Source organism: Rana temporaria, assembly GCF_905171775.1.
Source record: "Rana temporaria chromosome 2 unlocalized genomic scaffold, aRanTem1.1 chr2j, whole genome shotgun sequence".
Classification (NCBI taxonomy): Eukaryota; Metazoa; Chordata; class Amphibia; order Anura; family Ranidae; genus Rana; species Rana temporaria.
Window position 1 is genome coordinate 199,657 of NW_024404414.1, and position 25,798 is coordinate 225,454.

The 25,798-nt window shown below is 48.7% G+C and overlaps 1 protein-coding gene across 1 annotated transcript; it reads right to left on the minus strand.

Moving 5' to 3' along the window:
• Nucleotides 1-1,487: 1,487 nt before the first annotated feature.
• LOC120921621 lies at nucleotides 1,488-25,079 on the minus strand. Its single transcript, XM_040334132.1, has 5 exons — nucleotides 24,772-25,079; nucleotides 13,164-13,487; nucleotides 9,569-9,814; nucleotides 3,998-4,258; nucleotides 1,488-1,858 (listed from the first exon to the last, which is right to left on the minus strand). The coding sequence occupies exons 1-5, from the start codon at nucleotides 24,842-24,844 to the stop codon at nucleotides 1,737-1,739; spliced, it is 1,026 nt and encodes a 341-aa protein (XP_040190066.1). The 5' UTR covers nucleotides 24,845-25,079; the 3' UTR covers nucleotides 1,488-1,736.
• Between the last annotated feature and the right edge of the window lie 719 nt (nucleotides 25,080-25,798).

Consider the following 25,798-nt stretch of genomic DNA (forward strand, 5'->3'; position numbering starts at 1 on the left):
CGTAATTCAAAGTAGGCAGGTAGGGGGTGTGTTGTATGGAAATGAAGCGTGACCCCACGTAAATGACGCGCCTAACGAACGGCGCATGCGCGCGCATGCTCAGTATCACGTTGAATTTTCTCTGTAAATTACGCCGGCTCAATGCTTAGTCCACGTGAACGTAACCTACGCCCATCCCCATTCACGTACGACTTACGCAAACGACATAAAATACGACGCTGTTCCGACGTTTCCGATGTCCATACCGTAACATGACTTACCCCTGCTTTATGAGGGGTAAAGTTACGCCGGTCGTACACCTTACGTAAACAGCGTATATTAATACGCCGGGCGCAAGTACGTTTGTGAATCAGGGTATCTAGCTCATTTGCATATTGGACGCGGAGATATACGGAAGCGCCACCTAGCGGCCAGCGTAAATATGCACCTAAGATACGACGACGTAAGAGACTTACGTCAGTCGTATCTTGGCCGAATTCAAGCGTAACTGATTCTATGAATCAGTCGCATAGATACGACGGCACACTTTCGGACTTACGACGGCGTACATGGAGATACGCCGTCGTAAGTCCTTTGTGAATCTGGCCCTTGATCTACACAGATGTACGGGGGAGCGAATAGGGAAGTATGGAAGCTGTAGGATCACCATGATGGCCATGGAAGGAGCTTTCTCGGGAGGACAGTTGGCGATGGGAGACTACAGTGACAGAATACAGGGGACAAAGCTGAGGGAGGAGATCTTCCATTCTAACTAACGCTTTCACTTTAATTTATTAATGACACAAAATTCTAAACAACAAGCTTTTTCAGCAAAGCAGCTAAAGAGAGCCTGGGAAACCTAAAAAGATACATACTGTGTAACAATGTATTTATGTGTTCTGAGTCCATAGGTGTGCGCAGCCTATTGCATTAGAGTGTGCACCCCAAAATGCAAACACACATGCGTGTGTGTATATATATATACACACAATATATACACACACTCTAAATAAATGTAAACATTTTAAAATGTAGTAGAAGAAGTGTATGGTGTCAGTTTTTCTTTTTATTATTTTCTTTTTGTATTATTTTTTACATTTTTTATTTTTATTATTTTTTCATTTTTTTTTTAGAAGCTTTGTGGGAATTTGCGCTGCATGCACCGGGTGATTAGGGTGTGCCCAGGCACACCCGGCACACCCCCTGCGCACGCCTATGGTCCTGTCCATAATAAATAAAACATATACAAACAGGGCCGCGATCAGGGGGGTACAGGCATCACACCTGTAAGGGGCCCGATGGTCCCCAGGGGCCTGGCTGGCCCCCCTCCCATTTTTTTTTTTTGCATCACACCTGTAAGGGGCCCGACTGTGGACCCCTCCCATTTTTTTTACATTACACCTGTAATGCCTGATGGTCCCCAGGGCCCCCCCTTATTATCTTGCGTCAGGAGAAGATATTATACTTGTTTTTTTCCGTCAGCACCCTCCCCCCCCCAAGTTCTCTGATCCAGAGGGGCCCTGCCTAAAGCTGTGTAAGGGGCCCCAAAATGTGTGATGGCTTCCCTGTATACAAATCACAATGGTACATGGAATAACTCGGAAGTAAAGTGTCTCCAGGCTTGGCACATGATGCAGGGAAGAGGGATGCCATGGCGTATGGTGGCGGGATGGAGAGAGATGGCGCACAGAATATGCTGAGTCTTCACTGATTGGCTGCAGCCACCTTCCTTATCTCCCATACGCTGTGTTGAGTCTTCACTGATTGGCCTTCCTTATCTTCCTTATCTCCCATAGGCTATGTACCAGCAGGGAATTGTACATGACACAGAGAACCACCTTCACACAGAGCTTAGCGACTCCCAACTTCTTCTCTGGATCTGTAAGACACAGGAGGACATTATAATTAGGCCCTTCCCCCCGGATCCTGTACACTCCTATCATGGCCACTAGGGATGAGCCGAACCCCCCCCACCCCCCTCGGTTAGGTTCGCAGCAGAACATGTGAACAGGCAAAAATTTGTTTGAACACCATTAAAGTCTTTGGGACACGGACGTGAAAAATCCAAAGTGTGAATTTTAAAGGTTAATATGCAAGTTATTGTCAGGGGGGCGGCCCGCACCTGGATGACCCCCATTTACAGGGGTGATACCACCCAGACTGCGGCGGAGGGTCCTGGAAGCAGGGCTCTTCAGTAGTGTTGCTCACGAATATTCGTATTGCGAATATTCGGCTCGAAAATGGCATATTCGAGTATTCGCGATATATTCGAATTTCGCGGTGAATATTCGCTATTCCGAATATTCGCATTTTTTCAATTTTATTTTTAAAACAGATCACATCCTATCGACGTCTAAAAGCATTGCTGGTATGATTAGAGACCCTGGGCCGAGTAGCTAAGCTGAGGCGATCCTTTTATGTTGCCAAATTGAAAAAAAAAAATTGTGATTTTTCGCTATTGCGAATGCGAAAATGATTGCGAATTTTCGATAACTGTGGTAGGAGAACTCTGATTGTCTCTGATGCAAAAGAGGGGGGGCTTTGTGTATGTTCCTGTTATGAATATTTGTATGTTTGATATTATTTTTTTTTGTAAGAAGGAAAAAATTGCGCATACCTTAAAAAAAGGGGAGAATACAGCAGCAACTCAAAAATGTTATACAACATAAATTAATACAAGACAGAAAATGGAGTCGCTCTACAAGAATAACAAATATGTCTAGTGACAAGACATGTGGGCAAATTATAAAATAAGCAAGCGCAAATAACTTGTGAAATACACAGTGAAACAAATATATAAAGAAATATAGTCCCAATAATAGAAAAATAATCTTTCATAAAAATGTCTTTGATATGTGAAGTGAAAAAAAGTCCAGAGCATGCAGCATGAACGTGTTCAATCTTCAAGGTGTTTGATTGACAAACGGCTGTGACAGATGGATAGAGTAAAGAATCACCACCAATGCAAAACACTTTTTATTTTCTATTGTAAAATATCACAAATATTCTGAGCCAATCAGAGTGCTCCTTCCGCATTTGCCGAATATTCGCAATTATTTTGTATTGTAAAATATCACGAATATTCTGAGCCAATCAGAGTGCTCCTTCCGCATTTGTCGAAATTTCGCAATTATTTTGTATTGTAAAATATCACGAATATTCTGAGCCAATCAGAGTGCTCCTTCCGAAATTTCGCCATCAATATCGCATTCGCATTTTGCGAAATTTCGATACAATATCACGAATATTCTGAGCCAATCAGAGTGCAAAATATCACAAATATTCTGAGCCAATCAGAGTGCTCCTTCCGCTGTTGTCGAAATTTCGCAATTATTTTCGCATTCGCAATAGCGAAATTTCGCAAAAATTTCATTTCGATAAAATATCACGAATATTCGAATTTAGCGAATATTTCTCGAATATTCGGCTATATATTCGTGATATATCGCGAAATCGAATATGGCGTATTCTGCTCAACACTACTCTTCAGCTGCAGGGTACTGGTGCCACGCTATTCCTGCCAGAGTGAGACTCTTCACTCTCCCTGCCACTGCAACTCCCTCCTTTCCCTATACATAGGCATGGCACCCAGAGAGTGACAGTCTGAGCAAGAAACCCTCCAGGCGGCTGCACACGGATGCCTTCTCTGCCTGTTGCCCAGGTGCATGAGGGGGGTCTGCACTTATTGGGGGGGTTAACCTGAGCAGGTCTGCACTGATGGTGGTGGTTCGTTTATCCCCGGGGGGTCTGCTCTAATGGAGGAGGGTGGTTTATCGTGAGGGGGGGTCTGCACTGATGGAGGGGGGGTCTGTACTGAGGGGCAACTATAGTTGGTGGGTGGGGGGGTAACACCTTGTTTTACCACACCGGGTGACACCAGCCCGGCATGGTCAACAATAAAAAGTTTTGGCATGATTCTCCTGAAAGACCATACACCCTTGGCCAACCCTCCCACTGATCCCTCGCTGCCCTTTCCTGAACATCACCATCCATATAAAATGAGTCCAAGACCTCTCACCTGGGCAGTGAACCACCTGCTGGGGAGTCCACACCTGATCGAAGACATTCCGGGCCAAGCAGCTGACGTTCCGTGGAGAGTTGGCGTCCCCTGTGATGTGATTCCCTCTGACCTGCCATGAAGAGTTGGTGTCGCTCTGCAGGGGCTGCCCACCTACAGTCCAGGAGTACAAAGCGTCTGCCCCCGACTCCACCACACAGGAGATGGTCACAGAACCATTCACATGGCAGGAAAACTCCAGACCTGGGTCCAAGAGAGCGTCTGCGGAGACAGAGAGACAGATCTAAAATTGGATCCTTCACTGGAGAGAATTCATATTACTGCTATTGGTAAGACCTGGCAAGGACTGCATTACCGCTGGACCCTTCTAAAGGATGACCATCCCCCGACAATACTCTGTCAGTGGCGGCTGGTGCTTTACATTTTTGGGGGGCGCAAACTGAAAAAAACCCCATCAATTGCAGCTACTGTGCCCATCAAACGCAGCCACTGTGCCATCAAATGCAGCCACTGTGCCCTTCAATTGCCGCCACTGTGCCATCAATTGAAGCCACCGTGCCATCAAATGCGGCAACTGTACCCATAAATTGCCACAACTGTGATGTCAAATGCAGCTAATGTGCCCATCAATTGCTGTCAGTGTGCATCCCCCGCCCGCCCGGGACTTACCTGTCTCGGTGGGGCAGCTGGTCACGGCGGCGATGTCCTCCACGCTCCTCGATGTCTTCTCCCGTCCTCTCTTCCCATCCTCTGCTATGATTGGACGCCTGATAGGCGTCCAATCACAGTGCCTGTCGTTTCAGCCAATCATGTTACAGGTAACAGACCCGAGCACCTGATTGGCTGAGAGGCGGGTTCATGAACATTCGCTCTACTAACACAACGCTGAGTGAACAGCGAGCACCCAGCATGGCGCCCACTGTTCACCTTTTTGGACACCTATTAGAGCCTCAGGTGCTTCCAAAAAATACCCCCGCCGCTGTAATTCAGATGCCCGGTGCCCGAAAAGAGGCCGGACACCTGAATAGGGGGCGGCGACCATAGATAGATTCATGCAATGCACGAATCTATCTATGGTGATAGGTGGCAGGAGAAAGGGGGCGGACCGGTCAGGGAACCGGAGTGATCTTTATAGTTGTTCTTTATCAGTGACATAGAAAGTAGACATGTGCACTGCCGAAAAATTCATTGTTTTTGTTTCATTAGTTTTTTTGCTTTTTTCGGAAATTCAGCAATTTGGTATTCAGAATTTTTTAATTTCCCGAATTTCTGAATTTCCAAATGTTCAAATTTTCCGAAAAAAAAAAGCAAAAATTTATGAAATGAAGAAAAAAAAATATTTCAGAAATGGGAAAATTCAGAAATTCAAATTTACAAATTTCCCATTTTCGGATTTTAGACTTTCAAATTTTCAGATTTTCAAATTTTGCATTTTCATATCTTCGAAATTTTCAATTTTCGAAAATTTTTCAATTTTCGGAAATTTCAGAAATTAAAAAATTCGGAAATTTAGGAAATTTAAAAATTCGGAAATTTAGGAAATTTAAAAATTCGGAAATTTAGGAATTAGCGAATTTGTCAAAATTGGTTAAAAAAATAATTAGAAACTAAAGGAATTGCACATGTCTAGTGGAATGTACTAAACCCATTGAATCAGCATGACAACCAGGGAACTGGTATTTTCTGGAAAGGTCAGTCATAGGTGTGCACCCCAAAGCTCAAACACCCCAAAGCTCAAACACACACTACCGATAACTCACTATGTTCATTCAGTAAGGGAAGAGGCTGATAAATACATATTTATCAGCCCCTTCCCTCACTCATCCTAAAACATCCCCGCAGCAACAGCCGAGAGGAGAGGAGGGAACCCGGGGGTGCTGCAGAGGGAAAGAGGGGGATCCAGGGCAGTAGGGGTAATCTGTGCTGCACCGGGAGATTAGGGTGTGCCTGGGCACATCCGGCACACCCTGTGCGCACGCCTATGGATCAGTAATGAAGCACTTGCCCAGGACAGATGTGGTGGGTACTTGCTGTATGGTAGAGGTTGCAAGGGAACCCAAGGCAACTCAGAGTTTCCTTTATACAGGCTTTTTTATAGAAAACAGGAACCAGCAATTACAAGAACTCCGTTTTCGTTTTCACGTACATCCGAAAATAAAAGAACATGTACAACAATGAACACCAATGTGGAGGCACGGGTCCTTACATTCCAGAGACAGAAGGACCACCAACATTCCCCATGGCCCGCCCACTGGCCATTCTACCATATCCACCCACTGGCCATTCCACCATATCCGCCCACTGGCCATTCCACCATATCCGCCCACTGGTCATTCCACCATATCCTCCCACTGGCCATTCCACCATATCCACCCACTGGCCATTCCACCATATCCACCCACTGGCCATTCCACCATATCCACCCACTGGCCATTCCACCATATCCGCCCACTGGCCATTCCACCATATCCGCCCACTGGCCATTCCACCACATCCGCCCACTGGCCATTCCACCATATCCTCCCACTGGCCATTCCACCATATCCACCCACTGGCCATTCCACCATATCCGCCCACTGGCCATTCCACCATATCCACCCACTGGCCATTCCACCATATCCGCCCACTGGCCATTCCACCATATCCGCCCACTGGCCATTCCACCATATCCGCCCACTGGCCATTCCACCATATCCGTCCACTGGCCATTCCACCATATCCGCCCACTGGCCATTCCACCATATCCGCCCACTGGCCATTCCACCATATCCGCCCACTGGCCATTCCACCATATCCGTCCACTGACCATTCCACCATATCCACCCACTGGCCATTCCACCATATCCACCCACTGGCCATTCCACCATATCCGCCCACTGGCCATTCCACCATATCCACCCACTGGCCATTCCACCATATCCGCCCACTGGCCATTCCACCATATCCGCCCACTGGCCATTCCACCATATCCGCCCACTGGCCATTCCACCATATCCGCCCACTGGCCATTCCACCATATCCGCCCACTGGCCATTCCACCATATCCACCCACTGGCCATTCCACCATATCCTCCCACTGGCCATTCCACCATATCCACCCACTGGCCCTTCCACCATATCCACCCACTGGCCCTTCCACCATATCCACCCACTGGCCATTCCACCATATCCGCCCACTGGCCATTCCACCATATCCACCCACTGGCCATTCCACCATATCCACCCACTGGCCATTCCACCATATCCTCCCACTGGCCATTCCACCATATCCGCCCACTGGCCATTCCACCATATCCGCCCACTGGCCATTCCACCATATCCACCCACTGGTCATTCCACCATATCCGCCCACTGGCCATTCCACCATATCCGCCCACTGGCCATTCCACCATATCCGCCCACTGGCCATTCCACCATATCCGCCCACTGGCCATTCCACCATATCCGCCCACTGGCCATTCCACCATATCCGCCCACTGGCCATTCCACCATATCCACCCACTGGCCATTCCACCATATCCGCCCACTGGCCATTCCACCATATCCGCCCACTGGCCATTCCACCATATCCGCCCACTGGCCATTCCACCATATCCGCCCACTGGCCATTCCACCATATCCGCCCACTGGCCATTCCACCATATCCGCCCACTGGCCATTCCACTATATCCGCCCACTGGCCATTCCACCATATCCGCCCACTGGCCATTCCACCATATCCGCCCACTGGCCATTCCACCATATCCGCCCACTGGCAATTCCACCATATCCGCCCACTGCCCTTTCCACCATATCCGCCCACTGGCCATTCTACCATATCCCCCCACTGGCCATTCCACTATATCCACCCACTGGCCATTCCACTATATCCGCCCACTGGCCATTCCACTATATCCGCCCACTGGCCATTCCACTATATCCGCCCACTGGCCATTCCACCATATCCTCCCACTGGCCATTCCACCATATCCGTCCACTAGCCATTCCACCATATCCGCCCACTGGCCATTCTACCATATCCACCCTTCTGACAGCAGATGGCTTACTCCCCAGCCAGGGGGTTACGTGGCAGGATATCCAAGAGCCAAAAACTTCTCCCACAGTGGACCGGTAACCAATGTTGATAGAAACCAATATGGAGAAGAAAAAGGCTACATAGTGTGAACCCATATAACAATTTATTAAAAAGATTAAAATCACACTTACAAGAATGTAGATAAAATTTGCAGTGAAATTATAGCCGGCCGGCTAGCACAACCCGTTCACTCCGGGACACAGTGGCCCAGATTCAGGTACATTTGCGCGATATTTGCGGGGGAGCAGGGCAACGATTTTGCCCTGCGCCCCCGCAAATATTTTGCGCTGCCCTCGATTTTGCGCTGCCCTCGATTTTGCCCTGCGCCCCCTGCAAATATTTTGCGCTGCCCTCGATTCACGGAGCAGTAGCTCCGTGAACTGCGAGGGCGCGCCGACAAATTTGCCCGGCATAAGCGCGCGCAAGTTAAATGATCCCGCCGGGGGCGGGAATCATTTAAATTAGGCGCGCTCCCGCGCCGAGCGTACAGCGCATGCTCCGTCGGGAAACTTTCCCGACGTGCATTGCGGCAAATGACGTCGCAAGGACGTCATTTGCTTCAAAGTGAACGTGAATGGCGTCCAGCGCCATTCACGAATCACTGTGGGAGAAGTGGGAGAAGTTTTTGGCTCTTGGATATCCTGCCACATAACCCCCTGGCTGGGGAGTAAGCCATCTTCTGTCAGAAGATCTCTAGTTGGGATCTTCCCTTCTGGTAAGGGGCAGTGTGATTGAGAGGTGGAGGTGTCCTGTCTATCCATGCACTTTTCTGAGGTTCATGCAATTATGATGTCACTATCTGCTTGAATGGGAAAAGGAATTTTCTACTATCAAATTACCATCAGATGTACATTTTGTTGTTTGAATAATAGACTCTCACATGTTTAATTATTTTCACTATCAATCTAATATCTCATGTATGGGCGAAAGATTTGTTTTATTTTACTTTGTACTAACACTACTATAGTATTCACATTAGTTGCGCAGCTATTTTTTCATTGGGCATTGTTCCCATTGGCCACCAATATAAGGGTGTGGTTTTAGCAGCCCTGAAGACTATTTTAAGGGTTCCTCTGGGGTAAATAGGCTGCTCTAGAGTTTTCTAGAATAGTATAAATAAAACCTCTTGTGAGAGTCAGTTCTGTGGGTAGAAACACCATGCTGATGAGAGAGGTCAGAGGAGAATGGTCAGTCTGGTTGAAGGTGACAGAAATGCTCTGGTAACTCAGATAACCGATCTTTACAATTGTGGTGAACAGAATGTACAATACGTGGAACCTTGAGGTGGATGGGCTACTATAGCAGAAGACCATGACATGTTGGGTTGAGAAGAGGAAGCTGAGGCTGCAGTGGGCACCGGATCACCACAACCAGACAGACTGGACGAATGTAGCCTGGTCTGAGGAATCTTCATTTCTGATAAGGTCCACAGATGGTAGGCCAGTCAAGGGATCTAAATCTATGGCTATGTCAGATGTTGGACATGTTCTACTCACCTTGACAGGACTTGGGGAAGACATTGGTCATCTTCTGGCTGGCCTTGTTGTTTGCAGAGCAGCTAATGTTCCAGGGAGGAGGTGATGACGTTGTCACGTTGATAAGACCCATTTCAGACTCCCCAAACTCTTCTCTATTGATGGTCAGAAGGATTTGGGGTTTTGTCCCTTTCTCCACAGCACATGTGACCAAAAGACTGACATTGGAGAGACATTGGAGCTTCACAACAGGATCCGATACAACATCTGAGAGGAAGAGATGGAGGGAAAGATCAAGGAAAAAGGAGAACAAGGAGGGAGAAAAAGAGAAGAGTCAATTAAATAAAGTAAAAGAAATGCCATGAGTTAACAAAAGTCATAAATGCCATGTAAGATTGAGGTTCAGCTGGGCTGAAACCTGGGGGAGAATTCTGTAAATTGGATCATTGTGAGTCACATTTCATCATGGAGAGCTAAGCGAGAGTGTCAAAAAGTGTGAAGTTGTGTTGCTGGTCCTCCAGCCTTGGCCAACATGAACATTGTAATGGGAAATCCAGCTGCTGCCAGATCTTGCGTGAATATTTGTGTTTATAGTGGAATCTTGGATAACGAACACAATCCGGGAAAATGCTTGTAATCCAAAGTACTCGCATATAAAAAGCGAGTTTACTCATTGAAGTCAATGGAAACAAAAATAATTTGTTCCGCATTGACTTCAATGGTATGCAATACCGCATGCGACCAGAGGTGGGGGGCGCCGGAGAGCCTCGCAAACGGCCGGAAAGGCCCAAGGACAGTTTGGCAAACCTCGGAAAGACTCCGGCAAACCTCGGAAAGGCTTGTGAACGGAGTCTTTACAAGGTTTGCCGAGGTCAGCCGAACTGTCCTCGGGCCTTTCCGTGCATTTCTGAATGGCGATGATCGTCGCCGTTCGGCTCCGGCGCCCCCCACCTCAGGCCAAAAGTGGTACTGCACACCGCTTTGGCCTGAATCCTGCTCGTTTTGCCAGACAACAGTCGCAAACCGAGTTAGGATTTTTATAAATACAAAATGCTCGTATTGCAAAACGCTCATTAACCGCGTTACTCGCAATCCGAGGTTCCACTGTATATGTGTTTAGTTGCTCCTGTAGCACAGCCACCATATACCATAGAGGATGTGCACCAACCCTGAAGCTCACATTTGCTTCTGAGAGGGATGGCTCCCTGTTTTTACCGGGTTCATTTATATACAACTTCACTTTTTCCTTGTCTATAGGAAGCTAGAAACAGCCAACAACCAGGTAACATTAAATAATCCCTGAAATGCACATTCTCAGGCCCAGGAGTCAATATTCTAACAATGCCACCCACAAGGAGATTTTTATGAATATCAAAAGCCTGACTCTGTTCTGGTTACCTTCTTATTTCCTCTCCTTCCTGTATGGCCCCACTCAGGCCATCCCAGGAAGTCTATATTAACTGTTGCACTACAGGCCTGCAGTGCTGTTCAACAGTGTTGTTTGCTTAAGTTCCTGTCTGCAATGTGCTACGATTATCTTCCTGTGTACCATTTTTGGCTCGTCCCTGACTTCTCCTGTTTGCCTGTGCCCTTGACCTTTTGCCTGTCCCTCGGTTTCCCTAGTCTGCCTGTTGCCCTGACCTCGGTTTACCCATCACTACCGTTTGTCCTGCTTGCTGCTTCCCCTCTCTCTCTGCGGAGCGTGACCTAGGGGATCCCAGGGGTCGCGACCTGGATCCAGCTGCGGCGAAGGCCATCCTCACCACTAGAGGCTCTGGTGAACACACCTGGGTCTTAGACTCCGCGCCCTGGGTGATCTTGGGTTCACGCTTCTTCTGTGATAGCAGAAGTAGGCTATAGGGTTCACTACCCTGTGCCTGTGGTGCACCCCTGACCCCAACTGGGTGCACTAGTCACCTGGCCACAGGTGACCTGACAATACTCTAAGACACAGGAATTCTGGGTCTTTGCTTGGAGAGGGAAAGCCCACCCTGGAGGGTTGGCTGCCCTCTGGGCAATGCTGCCATTTGCTGCCATTCTGCCAGACTGCTGTGAAATATCCTAGAGACTTTTGGTCTGCAGCCACCCTTCTTGTGCTGGAGAGTCAGCTGTGTGTTTGTCTAAAGGGGACATCAGCTCATATCCTGAAGAGCTCAGTCTATCTAGTTCTCTGTGAAGGGAGTTTGCTCTGATTGCTCTATAGAAGCTTGTGTGATAGAAACTGTCATGCATCTGCAGTAATACTGTCTGTCTGCTTACCTCTGGTTGTGTATCAGCCTTAGAGCCTGCACTCTCTCACCTGTCTGCTTAATCTTCCCTCAAGCATGACTCCACCGCAGCCTCTAAATATTATCCTGTGCATTGCAAGCCAGCCTTGCTGATCAATATTGTGTGTTTGGCTTCCTGTGTGCTTCTTGCCATGTGTTCTATGTCTGAGTCTGCTTACCTTCCTTGGCTTGTTCTTGACTATCCTTGTCTGCTTCATACCCTGATCTTTGGCATGTTCTTTGACTACCCCTGTCGGCTCGTTGCTCTTTTGGCTTTTCTCCTGACTATCCCTTGTTGTCCTGGTCTGCCGCTTCCTCTCTATCCTCCAGTAGCCTACTGTGAGCGTGAGCAGGGAGACCCTGGGGGCCGCGACCTGGAGCCAGTTGCAGCGAAGTCCATCCAGCCACTAAGGGCTCTGGTGAACACTGGGTGGCTCTTAGACTCCGCGCCCTGGGGAATCTCATGCTCCAGCTCCCAGTGTGATCCGTGTCAGTGCTCCAGAGGATCTGCTTGCCTGAACCACCCAAAGCCCCATCCTTGGTAGTCATCCGTAAGGTCCACTACTTTAGCGGTGCACTCCTGACCCCAATGGCGTGCATCTGTCACCTGGCCTCTCAGGTGACCTGACAAACTGCTTCTACTACAAAGCCAAGTCTACAGTTTGCTATATGCAGGGCTTTTTTTCAGGTGGAACTTGGTGGAACTCATTTTTACCACCTCTGGATCAGACCCTTTGGTGCCTGCTCACCACAATCACTTGTAAACACACAAGTCCGGTTTCTGTGTTTACAAGTAACAGCTCTGCACTCTGTGTGTAACCCCCCTGAACTCTGCACTCTGTATGTAATGCAATCCTGGTATTTAATGCGCCTTTAAGACCCTCCAACTGTTTGTGAAATCTGACCACACCCACTACTTGATGTGATTTGGAGGGTGTGTGTGGGGGAGGGGTTTTGGGGGGTCATGGTTGAGTTCCAGCACCTATTGTTTGAGAAAAAAATACCCTGGCTATATGCAAGGACTTCTGCTTCAATCCTACAGAAGGGAGTTCATTGTCCTCAACCTGTACATAGTTCTTTTTTAGGAGTATCCCACCCAACCCTATCCACGTTTTCCGAAAAAGGAAACCCCGAGAATGGTTATTGAGCAGAAGAGTGGCTGTGACCATGTGCCTGGCTGCTGGAAAAAAAAGAACCTGGGCATATTCCAGCGGCTCCTTCAGGGGTAGGAGTACTATAGCTGGATATAAACCCAGCATGGCTACAGTAAAGGGGGGACGGCTCGGTTCTATAATTTATCTTCTATTGGGGTGGATCCAGAATCAGCAGACATCTGGATGTGCACTCACCTAATACGTGGAGCTGATATTGTTTCTCAGTATTTCTATTATTATTCAGATGGTAAGTGATGATGGTATAGAGTCCGGAGTCCCGGTGGGTGACACGATGGAGAATCAGACTCCCGTTACTGGACAGGGAACAGTCAGACCTCTTGCAGTCCGTCTTCTGGCAGATATCGCTCACCCCTGCGATGTGCTGCAGATATTGATCGGCGGATGGCCGATATCTCCATATATATTTATTACAGAAATGTCCACTCGTACTATCTTGCCTCGTCTCCAGAGGGATCACCATCTTCTCTCCGACAGCAGCGTATAAGTCCTGGGAATCGGCTGGAAATACAGAAGGGCAAGGTCAGTGATCTATAGAAACATTCCCAGTCATACCCAGACTTCACTCTGACACCATTCTTCATTGCTCGGCGGAGTCTTATTTTATTGTTGTAACAAAATGAACTGGGGAGGAGCACGAAATTGCATAAGGGCCCGGATTCACAGACACTGGTGCATATTTATGCCGCCGTAGCGTATCTCCTTTACGCTACACCGACGCAGCGCAGAGAGGCAAGCACTGAATTCACAAAGCACTTCCTCTCAAATCTGCGCTGTGTTTCTCAGGCGTAAGTCGGCGTAAGTGGAAGTGGGCGTGAGCCATGCTAATGAGGCGTGACCCCATGCAAATGATGGGCCGAGCGCCAGACAGATACGTATCACCAACTGCCCATGCGCCGCCCCATGGGTGCATTTAAGTGCGCATGCTCACAATCACGTCGGAACAACTGCCTAAGATATGCCGGATCACTGCCTACGACGTGAACGTAACCTACGCCCAGCCCTATTCACTTCAACGTAAACTACGTAAAATACGCCAGCTTGTGTTCCCTTTGCATGGATGCTGCTGAGTTACACCTCCTTTATGAGACATAACTTTGCGCCGGACGTATGACTTTACGCACACTGCGTCAGACGGACGTACGTTCGTGAATCTGCGTATCTCCCTCATTTGCATATGTGAATAGAAAATCAATGGGAGCGCCAAATACGACCAACGTAAATATGCGCCCACTCTACGCCGGCGTAGGCAAGTTACGTCGGCCGGATGAAGCCTATTTTCAGGCGTATCTTAGTTTCTGAGTCAGGCGCACAGATACGATATTTGCACTTACGCGGCGCATCTCGAGATACGTCGGCGCAAGTGCTTTGTGAATCCGGGCCATAGTACCTACCAACATTATGGTCCTGGATCAGAGGACACTGGTCCCCCGTCCATGTGTAAGCAGCCCTGATTTGCCAAGCTGGCCACGGGTTCCTCCCATCTCCTTCATGCTCAGAGATGGAGTAGTGCACTGTCAGGGAAACTTAGCTGTACGCTGAGCGCACACCATATATCGTGTGCTAATAAGCACATATTTCGTATAATGTTATAATGCATCTTACCTATCACTCCATTTCCTGTATATTCCCAAGTAAACAGACGTCACCACAGTTTACATTCTCAGCTCCATCAGTCTGACAGTCCCAGCGAGCAATGTGCTTGGCTTTTTATTCAGAGACGACAAAAGAAATCACAAACAGGAAGTGATGACTCCAACAGCCAATCGCTTCCACCATGGGAAGTGACATCACAGGAAATGACCTTCACACAGGAAATTACCTAACAGGAAATCCTTCCAACAGGATGAGTTAATACAAACAACCAATGAATAATGGTTAAAGAAGTCTTATGGGCGTGTCTGAGCAGAGACAGGGTGTATGCCTTACCCGGAAGCCATGTTGTTCAACTAAACAAAGGAAGCCGCATGGCTAACAAACATGAACTCTGTCTCTGACCATAACAACTCAAAGACTCCTGTATTTACCGCTGGTTATGAATCCTTATCCTACGTTGTTCCAGAGAACAAACGCATACCTGGATTATACTACCGTTCCTGGGGATGGGAGGCTATCTGCAGGTGTACACTATGGTCTGGATTCACGTAGAGCGGCGCATCTTTGCGCCGGCGTAGCGCATCTCATATACGCTACGCCGACGTAACTCTGAGAGGCAAGAGCAGTATTCACAAAGCACTCGCTCCCAAACTTGCGCCGGCGTAACGTAAATTGGCCGGCGTAAGCCCGCGTAATTCAAAGTAACTGGACGGTGGGCGTGATTCATTTAAATGAACCGTGACCCCATGTAAATGAAGGACCGAACAAACGGCGCATGCGCGCGAATGCTCAGAATCACATCGCATATACTCCTTAAGATATGACGGCTCAATGCCTACGACGTGAACGTAACCTACGCCCAGCCCCATTCACGTACGACTTTTGTAAACGACGTAAAATACGAAGGCTGTTCCGACGTCTATACCCTAACATGACTTACCCCTGCTTTATGAGGCTTAACTTGACGCCGGACGTACGCCTTACGTAAACGGCGTAGATTACAGCGACGGGCGCAAGTACGTTTGTGAATCGGCGTATCTCGGTCATTTACATATTCAAAGCGTAAATCAATGGAAGCGCCCCTTGCGGCCAGCGTAAATATGCGCCCAAGATACGACAGCGTAGGAGACTAACATTGGTCGGATCAAGCCAAAATTCAGGCGTATCTCGTTTTCTGAATCAGGCGCATAGATACGACGGCACATCCATGGACTTATGCGGCGTATCAGAAGATACGTTGGCGTAAGTCCTTTCTGAATCCGGGCCTACGAGTCCCGGCCTGTGCTGATCAGACACAGCAGAGACAAGAGCGCACATCCGCCTATAACCGATAATGTCCTTGCAGAGTGAACATATCCCCTCAGAAGATCGTCTGTGCATCGCACAGGGGCCCTTTTGCTGGCAGACATACCCCCACTCTGCAAACACCTCTCGCCAATCCTAGGAAGTTTTCCACTTCCAGACGGGACTCAACCAGCATCCGTCTGCCCCAGTCATGGGGCCCTGGGATGGAGAACATGAATCAGATTCAGGGCCCAGGCAATGGGTGGGCTAAATAGGTGGCTACCCTGGGCACTGTGATATCATGTGAAGTGGGGGGGGCACCTTGAGGAGATTGGGGGGGGGGGGTTTGTGTTGGAAGGGGGAATTTGGAGGGTGGCTGGGGGTAAGATTTGTTCTAGGAGGGGAAATTAGGGGGTGGGCTTATTTGTGCTGGTAAAGAGAGAATTTCAGCAAGGGGCAGATTTATATTGGGGGGAGGGGCATTTATAATTAGGGAGGAAGCATGCAGATTACTGCTCAATTTTTCTTTCTTTTTTTTGTGGGGGGGGGGGGGGTGATTTTTCCTGACACATAATTCTCATACATCTTGAAGGGGGCGCAGTTTAGTATGTGTGCCCTGGGCTCTAGGTGGCCTTGTCCCAGCACTGCCCTGAACTATTATAATGAAAATATAATATAAACTTTAATATAACTGAGAAAAAAAGCCCCAGGTCCTGCTTAGGTGAGGATGGGTCACTGAGAATGGTTTGTAGGAGATCAGATCTATGTGAGATGGAGCAGTGCCCTCTGCTGGCTGAATACACAACACGCAGTTACTGAAAGCTTCATCTGTGAAGACTGCGCATGCGCTAGGAGATTAGAGATTTCCTTCCTCTTTTTCTGGTAGAAATGAGAATGCGGCAAACCTCCAGATAAACATTAGAGAAACCAAATGGGGAGTATTTACAAAGCAGTGAATGTCTTTTTACCAATAACTGCCATTTAAAACGTATGGACCTGGATGATTCACCGGCATGTAGGTGGGGTGCAGGGTGGTGCGGAGGAGATAAGTCACACAGGGAGGTGCAATAGAATACTTGAATTGAAGTAATGCAGTAACAGTTCACAACAAACCAGTGGGAAGGCCACCCAGCCGGGCGCACTCAGTTTCTAGCCACGTGGAAAAAGCAGATGCCAGCTGGACTGAGAGGGCACAGAATGCAGCATGGCCATCTAGTGCCCAATCGGGGACATGTCCAAAAGATATGCATCTCTACGCTTTCCCTCCTCGTCAGGAACCTCTCCTTAATGCCAAAACTGTCCCTACTCTGCCCACTCACAAAATGCGTGCCAAACCTGGGAGCCAGGATCCTAAATAGGCTTTGTGACGGTATCGGTATGATATCCCCGTCAACGTTCCCTTCTTCCCATAACGAAAATCACCCCAATATTCCACGAGGAGGGATATCCCTGGAATCGCCCAGAAAGCCACACATGAGACCAGCTTACTGCTTGAACAACACAGCCTTTAATGTTATAACACACACAGCTTATATGTCATTTCCAAAACTGTTACAATGACAACTCTCCGCCCCCCTCACACTGGGGCTTCCATACAGATGAGTAGGTAGACACGACGGGGCCGATGCTGAAAACACATTTTCTTTAGACAATGACATCAATGACGCTGAGCACTAGCTGTACTGAATACATCAACCAGACCGCTCGACCCCGCATATAGAGAGATAATTACCACAATGAAGCAATCAGAATAATTAACCCAAGCCACTTAAACCCAGCTCTCCTTCACACAACACAATAGATCAATTAACCTTTAGAAATAGTGAGGGGACATTAGCACATCAATAACCTGGCTAGCAGGGAGCAGTAAACTGAGACATATAGGCAAATGTATCACAGGCTTCTCCAGTGATCCAGGAAACCATAGAGAACTTCCTCGCCAGCTGCCAAATAGTGCCACCTGCAGGGGAGAAAGTACGATATGTCCCTTAGTGTCCCTTGAAAATGTGTACAGGTGAAAAGAGGGTCAATGTATACAGGAGGGCAGTGTGTACAGAGGAAAAGAGGGTCAGTGTATACAGGGGGCAGTGTGCACAGGGTAAAAGAGGGTCAGTGTATACAGGGGGCAGTGTGTACAGAGAAAAGAGGGTCAGTGTATACAGGGGGGGCAGTGTATACAGGGGAAAAGAGGGTCAGTGTATACAGGGGGGGGGGGGCAGTGTATACAAGGGAAAAGAGGGTCAGTGTATACAGGGGGGGGGGCAGTGTATACAGGGGAAAAGAGGGTCAGTGTATACAGGGGGCAAGTGTGTACAGGGGAAAAGAGGGTCAGTGTATACAGGGGGCAGTGTGTACAGAGGAAAAGAGGGTCAGTGTATACAGGGGGGCAGTGTGTACAGGAGAAAAGAGGGTCAGTGTATACAGGGGGCAAGTGTGTACAGGGGAAAAGAGGGTCAGTGTATACAGGGGGCAGTGTGTACAGGAGAAAAGAGGGTCAGTGTATACAGGGGGGCCGTGTGAAGGGGTAAAAGAGGGTCAGTGTATACAGGGGGGCAGTGTGAAGGGGTAAAAGAGGGTCAGTGTATATAGGGGGAAGTGTGTACAGGGAAAAAGAGGGTCAGTGTTTATCCTAGCTCATTAATACCTCGTTCAGCAGATCCCCAGCTCAGTAGCACCCCCACCTTTGCTGATCCACCGCTCAGTAGTAACCCCCAGTTCTGCTGATCCTCTTGTTTGCTGTTCCTTCTCTCTGCGGTCCCCACTCCCCTCCCACTATATTGCAACCAGTGGCGGTGCGTCTATAGAGGGCACTGGAGCATCGCCCTCTCTGGCGCTCGCACCGCCACTGATTACAATAACATAGATTCATGCATTGCATGAATCCATGTTATTGTTGCCGGCCGCTGCCGCCGACTATTCAGATGGCCGGACGGTGAGCGCCGGCCACCTGAATAACGGCAGCTGGTTGGCTGTGCGGAAGTGCCTATCAGAGCCAGCGGCTTTCCGAGTACAGCCCTCGGCTCCCGGAAACTTATCTAAGGGACGTACAGGGGGTGCGTTCCTTAGAAAAGACTGACAGACAATCAGGTTCACCGGTTCTGATTACCGGTAACCTGATTGGCTGAAGCGTAATCGAGGGCGGGAGAAGACATTGAGGGACGTGGAAGGAGGATGGCTGACCCCCAGAAAGGTAAGTGCCGGGCGGGGGGAGGGGCATTATACAGGGCACATGGGCGACAATGGGCACAGTGGCATCAATGGGCACAGTGGCGACAATGAGCACAGTGACATCAATGGGCACAGTGGGGACAATTAAAGGGCACAGTGGTGACAATTGGCACAGTGGCGACAATTGGCACAGTGGCAACAATTGGTACAGTGGTGACAATTGGCACAGTGGCTGCGTTTGATGGCATGGCACAGTGGGTGCGTTTGGCATGGCACAGTGGTGACAATTGATGGCACAGTGGCTGCGTTTGATGGCATGGCACAGTGGTGACAATTGATGGCACAGTGGCTGTGTTTGATGGCATGGCACAGTGACTGCGTTTTATGGCGTGGCAAAGTGGTGACAATTGATGGCACAGTGGCTGCGTTTGATGGCATGGCACAGTGGTGACAATTGATGGCACAGTGGCTGTGTTTAATGGCATGGCACAGTGACTGCGTTTTATGGCGTGGCAAAGTGGTGACAATTGATGGCACAGTGGCTGCATTTGATGGCATGGCACAGTGGTGACAATTGATGGCACAGTGGCTGCGTTTGATGGCATGGCACAGTGGCTGCGTTTGATGGCATGGCACAGTGGTGACAATTCATGGCACAGTGGCTGCGTTTGATGCAATGGCACAGTGGTGACAATTGATGGCACAGTGGCTGCATTTGATGGGCCCAGTGGCTGCATTTGATGGGCACAGTGAGGCTGCAATAGTTTTTTTCTTTTTTTCCTGATTGCTCCTGATTGCAACCCACTGCACACCATGTGTAATATCTGCTAGTTTTTCCTGCTCTGGTACCCTAGCTCTGCTGATCCTCTGCCACTCAGTCTTCTCTCTCTAGTCCCCTCTTACCTTCTGTTGTAGCGTTCCTGTAACAGGAGTCACTTTTGGGCACAGATTGAGCCAGGAAATAAGGGACATATGTTGGATTGTTTTAGCATGGACAGTAATCCACAATATATTCTTTAATGTCTGCAAATAACTAATTACAAGTTGTTGGCTTATTCTGACCCTACCGGTCAATAGTGACTCATTCCTCTGTGTAACATAGGCTGTTGATATGCTAATTGAGTCTGTACTGGGGTGAGGTGGATTTGAGCTTGGTAGACAGCCTGGCCCCTAGATCTCTCATTATGTATGCTAATACTGTTTTATGTGTGGAATGTACTTGTCAACTGTCGTAATTATGTCAGATCGGTGCCAAAACGTCTGACATAGAAATGTGTATTATACAGGTGAATCACTTATTGTCGGAGACGTAACGTTTGGGGGATAATTAACTCCTCTATGTAATTATCTAAAAGAATGTGATTGAAGCCCATTGAGTGATGTTGGTGGTGGAGAGTCTGATTGTTCTTGTGCTTACTGAAACATGCCTTGTAACTGTATATAAACCTGAGAGCTAACCATTAAAGCATTCATACATTTGACTCAGAACACTGAGCGTCTGTCTCGTAATTCTGGGGGGAAATTCTTATGGAATGGATCGGGTCTGCTGGATGGTTTTCGGAAGCTGTCTTGGGTTGATGGAATGGGAGATCGTGAACGGTGTTAACCCCTGACCGTTACAGTTACCATATTATGCACTATGGTTGCTCTGCTGTGCAGGGACTGTTCTAAACATGGGAAACATGCGCTACTTTACAGGCATACTATACACACCCCCCAGGTACGCAATGTAAAGGAATATTTCATTTTTATTGTTTCACTTTAAGCATTATTAAAATCACTGCTCCCGAAAAAACAGCAGTTTTTTAAAAAAAATTGCATTGATACATGTCCCCTGGGGCAGGACCCGGGTCCCAAAACATTCCCCTGGGGCAGGACCCGGGTCCCCAAACACTCCCCTGGGCTAGGACCCGGGTTCCCAAACACTCCCCTGGGTCAGGACCCGGGTCCCCAAACACTCCCCTGGGTCAGGACCCGGTCCCCAAACACTCCCCTGGGGCAGGACCCGAGTCCCCAAACACTCCCCTGGGCCAGGACCCGGGTCCCCAAACACTCCCCTGGGCCAGGACCCGGGTCCCCAAACACTCCCCTGGGGCAAGACACGGGTCCCAAAACACTCCCCTGGGGCAGGACCCGGGTCCCCAAACACTCCCCTGGGACAGGACCCGGGTCCCCAAACACTCCCCTGGGGCAGGACCCGGGTCCCCAAACACTCTCCTGGGGCAGGACCCGGGTCCCCAAACACTTTTTATGACAATAACTTGCATATTAACCTTTAAAATTAACACTTTTGATTTTTCATGTTCGTGTCTCATAGACATTAACAGTGTTCGCACAATTTTTTTGTCTGTTCGCAAGTTCTGGTGCGAACCGAACCGAGGGCTCATCCCTATTCATCAGAAAGGTTTTCATAAAAAAAAACACAGTTAGCGTATTGCCGCGTACAGGCGATCGGACATTCCGACAACAAAACCGTGGATTTTTTTCCGACGGAATGTTGGCTCAAACTTGTCTTGCATACACACAGTCACACAAATGTTGTCGGAAATTGCGAACGTCAAGAACGCGGTGACGTACAACACTACGACGAGCCGAGAAAAATGAAGTTCAATGACTCCGAGCATGCGTCGAATTGTGTACACACGGTCGGAATTTTCGACAAGTTTTGTTGTCAGAAAATTTGAGAACCAGCTCTCAGATTTTTGTTGCCGGAAATTCCGACAGCAAATGTTCGATGGAGCGCCTACACACGGTCAGAATTTCCAACAAAAAGATCCCTTCAAAACATTTGTTGTAGGAAATTCCGACCGTCTATATGCGGCACTAGAATGTACAAATGGCGATGAACACCAAGGGGTCGAGGAGAAATGAAAAGACATTCTGAGTGAGGTACAAAGACCAAATATACAGGCAGAGCATAACGACGGTGCAAAACCACATCAATAACATCTCAAAACCCACACAATAAAAAACGCCATTCCGGGAGTTATGTGTGACATCAACATATCGAATGGCAAGGGACGTGTGTCTCAGAGAATAGAAACCAGGGAGCCGGACTTCTACTGTCTAGGGCAGGGGTCTCCCAACATTCTAAACAAAGGGCTTTAGACTTTAGGGGGGTCAGACTGTGGCCAGTAGCAGTGGAAATTGTTTTGGCATCGGTGGAAGTAAGCAGTGCATCTTTGACATTAGGGGGAGGAATAGTGCCCCATCATTGGTGTCAGTGGGAGGAATAGTGTCCCATCATTGGTATCAGTGGAAGGAATAGTGTCCCATCATTGGTATCAGTGGGAGGAATAGTGTCCCATCATTGGTATCAGTGGAAGGAATAGTGTCCCATCATTGGTATCAGTGGAAGGAATAGTGTCCCATCATTGGTGTCAGTGGGAGGAATAGAGCAACATCATTGGTATCAGTAGGAGGAATAGTGCCCCATTGTTGATGTCAGTTGGAGGAATAGTGCCCCATTATTGGTGTCAGTGGGAGGAATAATGTCCCATCACTGTGACAACAAGAAACTGTTGTATCTTTTTAATATTTATATTTTGTTGCTCCTCCTCATCTCTCTGGGTATAAATATGAGGAGTCCTTGGTCTTGGCCAATCCTCAGATGTAGGCTGGCAGGGGGCTGAGACCACTCCATAAATAGACATGGGCCATGCCAGCAAGGGGCAGTCAGGTGGAAGATGGAGATGCATGGTTGAGGAGGCTGTCTGTGGCCCTCAGGGGTGCCCCCTAGTCTGGGCGGGGGGTGTCCTACCTTGGGTCAGGGCTCGGGTGCAGAAAAGATCCTGCCATAACACATGGGAGGAAGTCATTCCTGAAGGCACGGGAGAAAGAGAGGACAGAGTGAGTAGAGCAACACTGTTAGAGACTAAGAAAGGGGGAAGACTGCCATATGTAGCCGGGCTCCCTTGAAGACATCGTGTGCTTAAGTCTTCATCCTTCCCTAAGAGATCTCCTGAGAGTCAGTCAGGTGGGCTGGTGAAGAGTCAGTCGGGTGGACTGGTGAAGAGTCGGTTGGGTGGGCTGGTGAAGAGTCAGTCGGGTGGACTGGTGAAGAGTGAGTCGGGTGGACTGGTGAAGAGTCGGTCGGGTGGACTGGTGAAGAGTCGGTCGGGTGGACTGGTGAAGAGTCGGTTGGGTGGGCTGGTGAAGAGTCAGTCGGGTGGACTGGTGAAGAGTAGGTCGGGTGGACTGGTGAAGAGTCGGTCGGGTGGACTGGTGAAGAGTCGGTCGGGTGGACTGGTGAAGAATCGGTCGGGTGGACTGGTGAAGAGTGAGTGGGGTGGACTGGTGAAGAGTCGGTCGGGTGGACTGGTGAAGAGTCGGTTGGGTGGGCTGGTGAAGAGTCAGTCGGGTGGACTGGTGAAGAGTAGGTCGGGTGGACTGGTGAAGAGTCGGTCGGGTGGACTGGTGAAGAGTCGGTCGGGTGGACTGGTGAAGAGTCGGTCGGGTGGACTGGTGAAGAATCGGTCGGGTGGACTGGTGAAGAGTCGGTCGGGTGGACTGGTGAAGAGTCGGTCGGGTGGACTGGTGAAGAGTGAGTCGGGTGGACTATGTGTGTACAGCCAGGAGGGTTGGTGAAAGAGGTTGGCAGTCCCTGAAGAGGTGGTGCTGGGATCAGTGGCCACAGAGGAAAAGTTACAATCTGTTTCACTGAACTGTGCTACACAAAGAGGGGCTCGGAGTTCCTACCTGTAATGGGCTATTGCTTATCTGACCGGGAGCCTGTCAGATCATTCAAGTGATTCAGCTGGAGCCAGGAAATAATTGTGCAGGAGGAGAGTGAAGGAGACGGTATATAGGAAGATGTCTGTCATGGAAGGTGTTCCAGCATCAGTGACAATGGCAGGAAAATCCAATCCCGGCGCGTGCGCGGTGGTGCATGTTGGCGCGCGCATGCCAACAGCCTGACCCCTTACCAACTTGCTGTCCAGTCTACAGCGTATCCCTGGAGAATCTTGCACCTGTATACCTGTTTGTATCCTGATTACCTGACCCGGCTTCCTCTGACCTCTCCTGCCTGCAACCTGACCCCGGCTACGTCTGACCACCGCACCTGCTCTGTCCCTGGCTCTGTTCTCTGCCCGCCTGTTGTACCGACCCAGCCTGAACTTTGACTACCCCTTTGGACTTTGCTCTGGCTTCTGATCTTCCCGCCTGTGTTTGACCCGGTCTGCCTCATCTGCTTGATTCCTGTCCCACAAGTGCCACACCTCTACTCTAGCTTGCCGCTAGCATCCTGCCAGGACCTTGGTGCATCTTCCTGCTGCCGCATCCGGCCGCTACTCAGCTCACTACCAGGCGCTTGTGCCCCTCTGAACTCTTGACCCTCTGTCTACTCTACCAGGGGCTCCTGAGCCAGAGGCTTACGAGAGGCCGCTCCCTGCACAATGGGCTCCACTACCAGGTGCGTGACAATGTCCCTGAAGTTTTGCTGAGGTTTTGCTGAAGTCAAGTAGGCATCTCATAATCTCCCATCCCTATACAAGTTATCAACCCTCAATAAATAACAAAAACAAAATCACAGACTGTTCTCTGTCTCTGGGTGATTGTGAAAATTCGGTGTGCCTGGCTGTGCAGGAGTGAGGGATCCAAATTCATCTGCAACTCCTACGGAGGTAGTGCTACATATCATATATAAGACACTAGCCACTCCCTGCCCCAGTATATATAAGACTGGATTGGACAACCCCTTCAGAATCCCAGAAAATCCCGGAATGTCTATACTCACCAGATGAGGCTTTGATGAGGACACAGAGCAGGAGTAGAGCGGTCTGGGATCTCATGGTGAATGGGGCTCTCATGCAGCAAATGACACAGATAGAGGATGTATAGGGAGGAAATGATCATGTGGTTGGGTCATTTCTGGGGGACGAGTCCACAGGACAACCACATGTCACACCTAGAGGTGGCAGAATATATCTCAGCCCCTTCTATGCACATTATAGAGAGAAGAGACATTTACACCGTCACACATCAGGAAGCGTTCACTTCCCTCCCCGAGAATTATTCTAACAACACTTATTACAATGTGACATTATAAAGGGGTGGAGGTCAAAGTGGTTCTAAAGACGAAAGGATTTTCTGTTTACCATAATACATTCTCAGCAAAACCTTTGTCTACAGCGGGTTAGTACAAGGAGTGTGGTATTTAAAAAAAAATCCACTGTGGGTGCATATCTTCCCTCACCCCCCCCCCACACTCCCACTTTTCTTTGTATACCCCTCTCCCTGATTTTTTTTCTCTTTGAAAACTTAATAAAAAATATTGGAAACAAAAAAAAAAAAAAAATCTGAAGCTTTAATATCTCTTTAACCCCTTCAATACCAGACACCTTTACCCCCTTTCTGGCCAGGACAATTTTTCAGCTTTCAGCACTGTCACATTTTTAATGACATTTGTGCAGTCATGTAACACTGTACACATATTACATTTTTATAATGTTTTTCTTTGTTTCTCTTATCTGATAAACCACAGTGATCAGATCCACACTCTCCAGAATAAACCACAGTGATCAGATCCGCACTCACCAGAATAAACCACAGTAATCAGATTCGCACTCACCAGAATAAACCACAGTAATCAGATCCGCACTCACCAGAATAAACCCCAGTGTTTAGATCTGCACTCACCAGAATAAACCACATTGATCAGATCCTCACTGACCAGAATAAACCACAGTGATCAGATTCACACTCACCAGAATAAACCAAAGTGATCAGATATGCAATCCCCAGAATAAATCACAGTGATCAGA